The following is a 12,700-nucleotide window of genomic DNA, read 5'->3' as shown; positions in this document are numbered from 1 at the left end:
CCATCTGCTGGCCCCCATGTGCCCCCTAGAGCAAAAAAAAAAAAAAAAAAGAGTCTTCATGTACCAGACGTGGATAATTGCTGCTTCCTTTTAGATGAGACACAAGATCTCATCTACAGGCTGTCATATGTAGTATACTTCCTGCTTGGTCCATGTGGACAATGTGGGTTTCTGGCTCCTATGTTGGCACTGACATGAATATATTCAGAAACATAAAATAAGCACTGATATCATGGTAGTACTCAATTATAAAGAATCATCTAGTTAATTCAAAATATGAGTATGTTAACTTTCTAGTGTAACAATAAAATGAGAAAAGAAAAGTTTTAAATTATTGTTGGGAACTCATAACCCTTAATACTATGTCGTATGATAATATGTCCTCGGACACTATACTACCTCTTAAAAGTGTGCACTCAAAGCATACTTCAATCTTCTGGGAAAGTGTGTACCCCTAATGCCATAAACATGTCCTAGGAAGACCTAGGACTATTCCTGGGCAAAATTCTTTACCAGAGATGCCTGTAAGTTCTGCTGGTTTTGAGATGGCCAAGGGTTGGACTATTTCCTTTTTTAAAAAGATGTTTATTTTTTCTTTTTTAAGATTTATTTTATTTTATTTATTTATTTATTTATTTTTGAGATTTTTGCTATAGGGCGTATGCACTCGCCAGAGAGAGAGAGACAGAGAGACAGAAATCACATCCCAGAGGGATGGCCATGCCATGATCCCTTCTCCTCCATTTTCCTCTTGGAATTTTTGGCATGCATGCATGCACATCTAGCCTGAGTTTTAAGTCACTGGGTTCAGGACTTGGACCATGGTTGACTATGTGGGGGTCCAGTGACGTAACCATTTTGCTATCTGCTGGTCTCTATTATTATTATTTTAAATTTGACCAGAGAGAGACATAGACAGAGAGAAAGTGAGAAAACAAGTTACCAGGTCCAGGACCCAAACCATGGTCAGCCATGTGGGAGTCCAGCGCCTTAACCACCATGCCACCTGCAGGCCTCAGATTATTCTTTTTTTTTTAAGAATTATTTTATTTAACTTTATTTATTTACCTATTTTTTAAAAAATTGACCAGAGAAAGTGAGAAAGCAAGCCTCCAGGTCTGGGACTTGAACTGCGGTTGGCCATATGAGAGTCCAGCAGCTTTATCCACCATGCCACCTGCCAGCCCTCCCCCCAGATTATTCATTTCTAACCAAGTTATTTGGGCAGCCATTGGAACTGTTTTCCTCTTTTGGAGAGGTCTTTGCTATAGGGCACATGCACTCACCAGAAAGAGAGAGACATAGAGACAGAAAGTGAGAAATCACCCCCCAGGGGGGATGGCCATGCTGCAATCCCTTCCCCTCCATTCTCCTCTCAGGATCTTAGGCACACATGCACACACCCCTGGCATGAGTTTAAGCCACTGGATCCAGGACTCAAACCGTGGTCAATTACGTGGGAGTCCAGCGACATAGCTATTACACCAACTGCTGGTCCCCTCTCTCTGCTCTTGACGTTAGGAGTTTAGTGCTACTCTTTCATTAGTTCTAAGAGTTTTCATGGTCTTTCTGTAATTTCCTGTGTATATTCAGTGATTTTAGTGAGTTTGCTGGGTGATAAAAACCCTGATGGCATTGTTTCTAGAATACTCAGAAAACACAAAAGACTTCTAAAACATGGCTATCCAGCCCAGAGTCATCTATAGGAAGTTTTCCGAATATCTCCAAAGTTTCTTTCAAGTGGTCTGATAACTGAATTTATTAATCATACACATTGTACCCAAGATTTATTCCTGGGTGATCCTGCTAAACTATTGTTCCTGATTTGCAAAGTTTCGCATATTATCTGGCCCAACTTTGACTTCCCCAGGGGAACTCTGGGAGAGTCAAAAGCATTGCTTAGGATCAGGCTATTATTTCATGCCCAGTTTCCTCCTTCGGTAACTTACCTTGAGGGTGCTCATTTTCTAGAGCTGGGGCACTATCAGAAGTGACCTGGAGAGATAAGAGAAACAGACTGAGATGAATCTAGGCTCCACACATTTTAGCCTAGCAACAGCAGGGGAAGGACTAGACTAGTAAAGAATGGACTTCACTGAAAAGGTTACCAGGCCCTTCAGAAATACTATCTCATGTCATCTTAACAGACCTGAGGTAAATCTCATTAGCCTTATTTTCACAGATCAGAAAACTGAGGGTTAAGAGACATTAAGCAACCTAAGATCATAAGACTGTTATGGGATGGAGCAGGGATTTGAACACCTATCTGAATGGTTCCAAAGCTCATGTTCTTACATATCACTGTGCCTAATAAAACATTAGGGGCCAACAGGTGGCATGGTGGTTGAGATGCTGGGTTCCCACATGGTCGACTGAGGTTCAAGGCCCAGACCCAGTGGCTTAAAACTCATGCCGGATGTATGTAAGTATGTGTCCCAAATCCCAAGAATGGAGGAGAAGGGACTGTGGAATGGCCATCCCCTCTAGGGGGTGGTTTCTCATTTTCTCCCTGTGCCTCCAGAAAATGCACACGCCTTACAGCAACAGTCTGTCTGAAAAACAAAAAACATTAGGTCTTAAAAGCTAAGACTAATTTGAGTTTAGAGCTGGTACCACAAGATTCTCACAAATCTACTTTATTAGAACATGGGAGCCAGAGATATAATACTGTCTTATCCCCAACACTCACTAAGCATAATAGTGGGCACTGGAATCGTAAACATACCTCTTACCACTTAGGGCGTATCTGGGCAGAGCTGACTGTGAGACAGTCGAAGCCTGCATGACCGAGGTGTGGATAAGGAGTAAAAGTGGTCCAACACCAGGGACTTGAGTCCACTCATCACCTTTGTAAATCGAAGGCTGTTACAGTTCAGGGGATGTTGGTTTTCCAAGCTTCTTATTCCAGGATAGCCCACGATAAAGAATGCTATGAATACGAACCTTCAGAACTATCTCTGTGCTCCCTCAAGTGGCCACATTTAGAAATTTCACTGGAACCCAGGAGGGATCGTGACAATTTTCATTCATTGGCATCAACAGACTTGGCTCCATTTGCTCTGAGTGATATTCCCACACTAACTTGTAGCAATACTTCACCTCCACAGCTTCTGTAGTGACACCAAGTTAGAGCTGACTGGCAAACAGGGTCAAGCTAGCAGAACAGGCCTAAGGTTTCCTCTTCTAATGGGCCAGAGGAGGTGGGGGGTGGCAGAGAGCTGCATAAAACTATCACCTTGGCCTGGCATTTTGGCACAGCTATCGGAATAACAGCCTCATCATTTGTAAGTGGGACAGAGAGGACTGCTGAGTGGTAAAGACACCAACATGGTATAACATTGTCTCACAAAGATCTACACCAAGGTATAGAAACAGGTATTTCTGTGGAAACTATTGCATTCTTCATGTGATACATACCATAATGTGCTACAGTTATTTTGTTCACTATCTAGCCAAACAGATTATAAATTCCCTGAAGCCTAGAATTATCTTATACTTTGTATCCTCCACTCACAAATATTTTATTTTTAACTCTCTAATAATGATTCACAATGACGCAAACAGAGAAACCGAGGACTAAGTTACAGACAGAAAATAGACAAATAGCTAAATAGAGATAAAAACATAAGAATCAGGCACAACCAAACGCATGATTTTATCTTTCAGCCTGTTTCTCCACATGACCGGGAATTATGTCCATTCCTTTATACTTGTAATAACATAGGCAACTTAAGAAAATACAAAATAAAATTTCGTACTATGGAAATACAAAATATGATAACAGAGACACAGACTCGTTCTGATACATAGACTCAAAATTTCTGCCATACTCCTGATCTGCATTTCCAGTGGTTTATTTGACAATCACATGTCACAGAGACTTCTCGAATGTTTCAATACAAAGCATTTTCCCTTCCACTCCTGTTATTCTTACTGTGGCTCCCATCTTGGTGTTTCTGCAGTACTGTCTTCTCAGATGCCTAGAAATGTAGTCTTGATTCCTCCCCTCTCCTCAATGTGTATCAGCTAAGCTGACATGTTAGAAATGTCTCAAATCCAGCTCTCTCCTTCCCACTATGACAGACTTAACTTAAGCTTCTAAACTCCGCTTCTGCAACATTCTCTAAACTGGTATCCCTGACCTAAATCTATTTATTGTGCTTTCACCAAGTTCTCTCACCCAAGTATCTCAGGTTTGCCAGCAACCAGGAACTCACTACTTTCTGAAGCAGCTCAGTCCATTTACAGAAAATTATTAAGAGCATTCCTAAAGCACACTCGTTGCCCTCTCATCTGCCATGAGTTCCCTTAATTACAAAACGGAGTTCGAATTTAGCATGGTATGCAATATCTTCAAGTTGATCTTAGCCTACTTTCCCAGTTTTTTTCTTATACGACCAAAATCCAAAGTTCTAGCAACATCAAACCACTAAACTCACCCCCAATCACCCCCAACCATCCTCTATCTACCCTGACTTCTCTGCTCTTGTTCACACCCTTCTCTCAATCTGCAATGCCTTCTCCGAGTTTCACAGCACTTTCTTCCACCTCTATGCTTCCAGTCTTTTGTTTGCATCTTGATAATAGCATTTATTACAGTCCATCTTAAATAACATCTGTCACTGGCTTCCTCTCACCCCCACTCAAGTTCGGTTGAGCATTTTCTAAGGAGTTTTCTTTTTCTTTCTTTCTTTTTTTAAAAAAACATTTTCTATCCTTAGAACATAGTATAGTACATAAAGTAAGACAGCTAATACAGTACATAGACAGCTAAATTGGGGGGGGGTGATTTTATATATATCTATATATATATGCCAGCAGATGGCAAGGTGGTTAAGGCAATGGCTTCTACATGGCCAACGGTGCAGTTTGAGTCTCAGACTGTGTGGCTTGAGAAGCACACTGAGCATGTGTGCATGCAGAATCCTGAGAGGAGAATGGAGCAGAGGGGACTGTGGGATGGCTATCCTCCCAGAGGAGTGATTTCTTGCTTTCCTTCTGTCTCTTTCTCCAGTAAATGCACAGGCACTATGGCAAAAATCTTAAAATATATACATATACATAAGGACTGGCAAGTGGAGTGGTGATTAAGGCCTTGAACTCCCACATAGCTGACCACTGTTCAAGTCCTGGACCTGGCAGCTTGCTTTCTCTTTGGTCAAATTGAAGAATAATAACAAATAAAAGTAAATGAAAAATTCTTAAAAAATACATATTTTAAATAATTATTTATTCTACTTAATTTTATTAATTTTTAATTTGATGAGAGAGAGAGAAAGCAAGCAGCCAAGTCCAGGACTGGAACCATGGCCATGTGGGAGTCCACAACCACCACGCCACCTGCTGGCCCCTTAAAAATATTTTTAAAAACCTATAAAAAATACATAAGTATATGTGTGTGTGTATATATATACGTATACACACACACAATACATTTATGGGCAAGTAAAAATGTTATTTTGAATTTAATGGAATCAAACCCTTTATTACTTGAAATGCTCTTTATCTGTAGGAGCTGACTCCCTTGCCTGGACGACCAATTGCCAATCATTTTACCACTCTGGTCTATATTCTTTTTTATTATTATTATTTTTATTACTTTAACTTTATTTATTTATCTATTTAAATTTGACCAGAAAGGGACAGAGTGAGAGAGAGAGAGAAAATAAGAAAGCAAGTTGCCAGGTCCGGGACTCAAACCATAGTCAGCCATGTAGGAGTCCAGCACCCTTAATCACAATGCCACCTGCCGGCCCCTGGTCTATGTTCTTTATAACTCCCCAACCCAACCTTTCTGAGGGCAGATAAGGGGTGTCGCAAAGAATTACTCTGGGTATGCAAATGATTCAAAGAAAAGCAGGTATGAAAACCAAGATGGAAGAGTTATTCGGGAAAAGGATACAAGGTTAAAAACTGTAGAGTGGGAAATTGATGGGAGGAGCTCCAGAGTTTTAGAAAAAGGCTCCCAAGGATGAGGGTGGCTCCACACTTGCAGCAGGCAACCTGCAGCATCTGTAGGAGTGTGACGGGACCTGCCACGAGTTGGTCTACTGCTTGCCAAGAATAAGCTATGTCAACACACCAGCTTAGAGTCTCAGAGCAGGGCATGACCTAATCTTATAAAGGGACACAGCAGCCTCTAACATTGAAATATTCCTTTCTTCAAGAAAACCCCAGTTCTCAGTCTTATTAAGGAAATGTGACCTTGCGAGATGTAGTATAAAAGTTATTTCAGATTTCCCTCTGCTAGGGATTGCAGGTATCAGGCAACCAGAGTCCAACAACTCCGAACCCCTCTGCCTCACCGAGTAAAGCTCACCCACTGGCACTGTTCACTCATGCAACCTCTCTGAAAGGGCGTGAGGTGCTAAGGAAGAGGCTCGAGGTAGCCAGGGAGTATGTGGGCTCCAAGGAGGGAGCCCTGCTCGGGCTGAAGGCACAGCGGACCGCAGACAGCGGCCCAGTCTTAGACGTGCCCGGCGAAGACGGGGAAGGACAGGGTCATGGGATGGGAAGACAGCGGGCTGCTGCTTGTTCGTCAGACACCCGCGCCAGCCCCTGCCCAGCCCTCCTGGTCTACTAACGGGGGTCCCAAGCTCCACAGCGCCCCCCTCCGCCTTCTCGCGCTCCTCACCAACTCCATCGCAAGAGGCGCCAGCTTGGCCCGTTCGCTTTAGGAAGCTTGTTCGCAGCAAGCTCCGCCCCACGTCCGGCGCCGAGTCTACTTCCGCTTACGTCACGACAGACGCACACTTAGGGCGGAAGGCGGGTAACTCGCCCTTCCGGAGGCAGCCAGGCCTCTGTAACCGCCCTCCCCATGGTGCTCGCGGTTCTCACGGATCTGGCGGACGGCGAGGGTCACGGGACGGAGCCGCTTGTATTTAAAATGTTCTTTTTTTTATTTGTCGTTTAAAAACAAACTTGGAAGAAGCAAAATCCAAAACTTGCCCTTTGCCTCTCGCAACATAAATTATGTACAGTTCAGAATGATCGCTGATACAAAACATGCCAAGGACAGGGGCGCGCTGGGGTGGAGGGAGAGGGCGCTTTTAAAAAGGGAACCATTTCATCCGTTGTTACGAAGGACCAACCTTGCTGTACAGGATACACACAACACAAAATAAAGTCTTCACGGGATTCACACTTGTCAGCGATTTATTTTTTTAAAAAGGGGGAGGGTCCTGGAGGTGAGGGTAGAAGACTGTAAAGGGGAAAAACTGAAAATTGAATATGTGCAAGTGTAAACCAACCCAAAATACAAACACAGGGGTGGGGGAGGTGGAGAGGAGGGGCTTCTGATGCAATTATACAGGCAGGGTACTTAAAAAAAAACCAACAACCAAAATTCCAACCTTGTAGCTTGGGTCTGAGTTATAGTTTATATAAAAATTAAAAACTGTATAAGGTTTCTTCACTAAAGTCTACAGGACTATCGGATACCTAGCATATGCTTACAAAGTCAGCCCCGTCCCCTTTTCCCATTCCCAGGGCCCAAGCTCCATCCAGAGCCTGACTCCTAGGAATCTGACTCCCTCTCCCTGTAGCCTAGAACTTTTGCTCTTGGAAAAGGAACGTCCAAGGACTGCTGCTTTAGGGGCAACAGCCCAGTCTCCCCACTGCTTTGATTTAATTACAGTGGTTTCTGTGGGAGTGGGGGGTGTTATTCCCTTAAACATTTGCAGCTTGAAACAGTTGAGGAAGCAGCTTAAAAAAACAAAACAAAACAAAACAAACCTCCCTACCCCCATCAATCCACAACCCCCCAAATTCAAAACAAAACAAAAACAAACCTAAAAATCATTACAGCGATCGTGCTCCCCTCCAGCAGGCCTGCCCATCCACCACCACCAAGCCCACTCTTACTCCAGACATTTGATTCTTGAAAATATTAATTACAAAATGCCCTTTGCCCACAGCCCCTAGTAGAGAACTGCATAAAAGCTTCGTCCCCATGGCTCCCTACCAGATACAGGTTTGGGACCTCACCCACCCCCTACTTACCCCCACCCCCAGGAAGAGGTTCAACTGCAGCACAAGCTTGGGCAGAAAGGGGAAGGAAAGGGAGGCAGGGAACCCATCACCCTCTGGCTCCCCCTGGGGCCAGCTCACTTTTGTGCGTTTTAACATAGTCCAACTATACAATTGGGGGGTGGGAATCGCCCAACCTCTATACCCCCACCTTACAGCAGTCACAGCCAGGGGGTGGGGAGTGGGGGGGTGGTGAGGAAAAGGGCGGTAGGTTGGGTAATGGAGGGGGCCCCCCCACAAGGGGAGCTCCATGTGTCCGCCCCACACCCCCCTACCATTTATAAACTGGTTTTGTAAAAAGAAAATAGATATATTTATATAGCTCCCCGCGCTGACACTAAGCTCCCCCACCCCCACATCACCACCCCTTCCCACCAGACCAGCAGCAGTTTGGTGACTGAGGGAAAGTGGGAGCTCCGGGCCACACCCTGCCTCACTGGGTATGGGCATGCCACTCAGGGATAGCCCTCACCCTACCCCCACCCACCCCATCCAGGGGCTGGAGGGCAAATGGGCTCATGATGGGGTTGGGAAAACAGGAGGGAGATATCCTGGTCCTAGGTTTAGCACACCCCTCCTGCTCCCATGTCCAGATGGAGAAGGAAGTCCTAGAGCAACTAGCGGCCAGTCATCCCCAATCTTCATCATCATTTGCCTCAACCACCATCCCATGCCCATAATTAAAAACAAAGATGGATTTTTTGTTGTTATTTTTTCTTCTTCCTCCTACCCCCCCTTCCACCCACTCAAAAGAGGGCAGTGAGGTGGGGGAGAGGGTCGGGCAGTAGGGGGCTTGGAGAGGGTCTCACATTTCAAAACAGCAAAAAATCCAACACTTAAATGAGGTAGGTGTGGGTGCGGGGTCTCCTTGCCCGGCCTGCCCAGCTTGCCATCCCAGGCAGCTGGGCGCCTCTTTCCCGTTCATGTTGCATTTGTCAGAGTGGAAAACAAGGAAACACAACCCATAAGAGAGACAGAAACACAGAGGAGAAGAGGGAGACAGAGACAGATTGAGAGGAAAGGGGATGGGGGCGAGGGTGGGGGCAGGACCCGGCAGGCAGGGCCAGGTGTGGGACCCGGCCTTTGGGATTGTCAAGCTTAGTCAAGTCTCTTTGCAGCCTTGAGTTGGGCCGGAGAGGTCGGTGGGAGCGGCAAGGCTGTGAGGCCCGGCCACACATCCTCCTCCCCTCTCCCTGCTGCCTCCCAGATGCTTCTGGGTAGTTCCCGGCCCATATCCCCCTCAAACCTGAGATGCCCAATGGCTGCTTCTGTCTGGCCCCTCCTCGAGCTGGGGGCAGAGATGCCAGCCTGAGGGCCGGTGGCGGGGAAGAGGGCTGTCCCTGGTGCCCAGGGTGGGTTTGGCCTAGGGCCCTCTGCCCCAGCCTCCTGCTCCAGGGGCTCCGGTCAGCCGGCAGCCCCAGCCCTGGGTCCTGGCTCTGGCTGCTACCTCTCTTCCCCCTCATCCCTTTCAGGGAAGAGGTTGGGGGTGGGGGGACTCCCCTGCCTGGTAGCCTCAAAGCTTCTTAGTTCATCCATTTTCGACAATTCCAGGCTCCACAGTGACAGGGGATCTTGTGCTGATCGTCCTCAAAATCAAACTGATAGTCATAGGTCAGCTGGGAAGAGAAGAGAACAGAGTCAACGCTAGCCTCCCAGAGGAGAGGCAGGGGGCACAGATGCTCTGGTCTGAGGACTGTGGCCTTGGAACCTGGCTCCTAGGGAATGGCAGAGAAGGGGAGAAACGAGAGGCTGCTTTGTCACTTGGATGCTTTCTCTCACCTCTTCTCCTTTGGGGATTCGCCGGCTGGAGATGATGATGATTTTGTCCTCCTTGTCAAAAGTCACAACTTCTGCTACGCAGTTGGGGGCACAGGAATGGTTAATGTACCTGGATAGTGGGACAGAGTCAGGATGCCAGACACCTGAGTCAGGATGATCTTGGTTCCTTTGCTTGGCCTATCCCTAGAGTGCCACCCTCAGGGACCCCGTATCCCTCCTGTGTCATTCCTCTCACCTGGCAGGGCCTCCAGTCAATGTAGCATCAATCACATGCTCATTGTTTATTCGGAACATGTAGATGCCTCGATTCTAGAAAGGCGGAGGTTGCAGAAGGGACGAGCGTGTCAGAATGGCAGCAGTAGCAGGGGGATCAGGAAAAGGGCAGTGGGCTATCTTGAACATACTTCATTCCTCCAGCCTATTCTCTCCCCTTCAACCCCCCGCCCTGCCCCTTCCCCCATACACACAAAGCTTCCCACCTGCTCTCCTGGCCGCATCCCACCCCTTGCTCTCTGGCCAAATGTGGATCACACACCACTATGACCCCTTTGCTAGCCCATACCTGCTCTTCATAGATTTTCTCCCGCCGGTTAGCTACTTCATTGCGAATGATGGTGCCAATGTACTCGATGACCATCGTGTGCTTTTCTAGGTCCTTGGCTGCATAGAGCCCCAGGCCCTGAATCCGGGAGCGAGCCAGATACACGTTGTTCTTCCACTCGGTGCGTAGCCGGCGGTACTGGGATGACTTGGAGTGCACAAACTGCTTGCTGTACGGGGTGTTGGTCTCGCCTGTGAAGGTGCTCTGATATGCCTTAGACATGCTGGTGCTGTTCAGGGTATGGGGCCTGGGAGGTGACAGAGTCCATGACAAGACAGCTCTCCCTCAGACTAAGCTCACACCACCCACCTCTGCCTCCGCCCTGGGATGTGCTCCAGGCCAATTAGGGGCATGTGCTGCTGGCAAGCACTGGAAGTGCCACCTTGGGAGTGGAGCAGAGGCCACTGGGTCTCAGCGTGGTGAGGCAGGAGGTAGCTACGAGCACCCTTCTGACACCCTGGGTAGCACAGAGAGCCCAGGACGGGGATAGGGGATGGTGGGAGAGGGCACCAATTCCCCCACACTGAGCCTGCTCTCCCACCTCTCCACTTCCTACCACCCTCTGCCAAACCACAGTCAAGGCCACACTCCTCTGGGAGGCCTTCCTAGGATTTAAGCTGGTGGTTTGCTTAACATTGAGTCCTACCTCCTGTACACACCGGAAGCCCTGGAATGGGGGCCATTTCTACCACACTGGGCTAGGCTTGAATTAAAATTGGTTGAATTCACAGCCAAACAATGGTATCCTTTCCCTTCGTTACTCTGTCCTCTCCTCTGACCTAAGAGCAAACTGTGCAGACGGCTCAGTGCAGGGGAATCACTGCTGCCTGCTGGGATAACTTTTCACCACCCTAGGGCACCAGCCAAATTGTTGCCCATCCCGGAGCGGTGGTTTTCAAACGTCTTTGGTTTCTTTTTTATTTAGCCAAAATATTCCTCCCCCTGTAACAAAATGGTGATTGGAACTCTTAATACATAAATTTGATAAAAATGGAGCTCTTCTGTTTAAATCCAATTCAGAGAAGGAGGAGTTATGTAAGAGAGGACCAAGTGCTATCCATCATTTTATGTTTGGGGACTTTTTGGGAACACACAGTTTGAAAACCACCGCTGTAGAGCATCAAGGACTAGTTCTGTCCCGGGGCTAGTCCCTGATACTCTACAACAGAGCCACCAGAGGCCTTTACCAAAGCCCTGCTACCATGGATTCTGCCTCCCTCTACCCAGGGACCACGGTCAGGCTACTGTGGTGCACAGAGAGACCAGTGACCCACAAGTCAAGATGTAGGGGTCTAGTCCCAGCTATGAGACCTTTAACTAGTCATTGAATCTTTCTGGGCCTCAGTTTTCTCAGCTGTAAAAATGGGGGTTATACCACCTGCCCTACCTACCTCATAAGGTTGTTGTGAGGATCAAATGAGATAATGGATGTGAAAACGCTTTGAAAAAAAAAGTATAAAGTGCTATACAAATGTAAGATTTTGTTATTTTCCTATTATATTTCTAATTATTAACCTTTGACACCAACTTAGCCTGGGGAAGGAAGGTAACCCTAGCACTCATGGGGTGTCTGAGGTCTGGGAGAATCACAAGTCACCCTGGAAGCAAACAGGAGAAGCAAGAGGTGACCCGGTCCCTTACATATTTTATGGAATTTCACCATTGTCTACCCAGCAGCCATTCCCAGGGTACCCAAGGTAACTCTGTCCTATCCCCCAGGTCAACCCAGTATACCTGAGCAGGTAGGAGGAGGAGGGAAGGGATACTCTAGTGATGCCTGTGTACCCTCTTATCAGGAGGCCAAAGAGTGAACCCCTGGTTACTCCAAGGGACCTTGGATCTGCCTCCCAGACTTCCATAATGAGGCCAAGAAATCCTACCGACACCCACACCCCTTGGTCCCAGCTCCACAAGCTCACCGTTTGTAGTGTGTGAGGATTTTAGGCTCCGATCGGGCACAGCCAGTGGGGTTGATCATGAGTGGCAGCTCCATCAGAGGGTGGCGCCCATAGCGAAATAAATAGTTTTGACAACTCTCCACCCCAGGCAGCTGTGGGCACAGGTCGTGCTCGCCTTAACCTGAGCTCTTTGAGGGCAGGGCCAAGGTTCCCGGTGCCCACCTAAGGCCCCGCCCCCCCCGCCCCCCGCTCCGGCCCCTTCCTTACTGATTCAGCTATGCGAAGCACAGCATGCACCGTCAGCCCGAAGAGCTCCTCGCCTTTCAGGTACTCAGGGAAGAGCCGCAGCATATCGGCCTCTTTTCTCATGGCAGCCCAAGGGGCCAAGAAACGA

General features: G+C 47.4%; 2 protein-coding genes across 3 annotated transcripts in view; both read right to left on the bottom strand.

Annotated features, from left to right (window-relative positions):
• The window catches only part of PRKAG1 (protein kinase AMP-activated non-catalytic subunit gamma 1), a 26,838-nt gene extending 20,101 nt beyond the window's left edge, over positions 1-6,737 (bottom strand). The window contains exons 1-2 of one of the 2 annotated variants that reach the window (XM_014584070.2): positions 6,635-6,737; positions 1,950-1,995 (exon numbers count right to left, since the gene is read on the bottom strand). In XM_014584070.2, coding sequence (XP_014439556.1) covers positions 1,950-1,995; positions 6,635-6,643 — 55 coding nt within the window. In that variant the 5' untranslated portion in view covers positions 6,644-6,737. Of the gene's footprint in view, positions 1-1,949; positions 1,996-6,305; positions 6,325-6,634 lie in introns of those variants that run through there. The other variant, XM_014584071.2, reaches the window with a different exon arrangement.
• Positions 6,738-8,356: 1,619 nt separating this feature from the next.
• The window catches only part of KMT2D (lysine methyltransferase 2D), a 44,509-nt gene continuing 40,165 nt past the window's right edge, over positions 8,357-12,700 (bottom strand). The window contains 6 exon segments of the mRNA XM_006168237.3: positions 8,357-9,644; positions 9,808-9,916; positions 10,043-10,116; positions 10,370-10,655; positions 12,328-12,458; positions 12,574-12,700. The exon segment at positions 12,574-12,700 is cut by the window's right edge and continues 9 nt beyond it. Of these exon segments, the coding sequence (XP_006168299.1) occupies positions 9,552-9,644; positions 9,808-9,916; positions 10,043-10,116; positions 10,370-10,655; positions 12,328-12,458; positions 12,574-12,700 (820 nt within the window). The 3' untranslated portion in view covers positions 8,357-9,551.

The sequence above is a fragment of the Tupaia chinensis genome, unplaced genomic scaffold, assembly GCF_000334495.1.
Source record: "Tupaia chinensis unplaced genomic scaffold, TupChi_1.0 Scaffold145652_1, whole genome shotgun sequence".
NCBI classification, from domain to species: Eukaryota; Metazoa; Chordata; class Mammalia; order Scandentia; family Tupaiidae; genus Tupaia; species Tupaia belangeri.
This window is presented reverse-complemented; position numbering and strand designations above follow the sequence as displayed.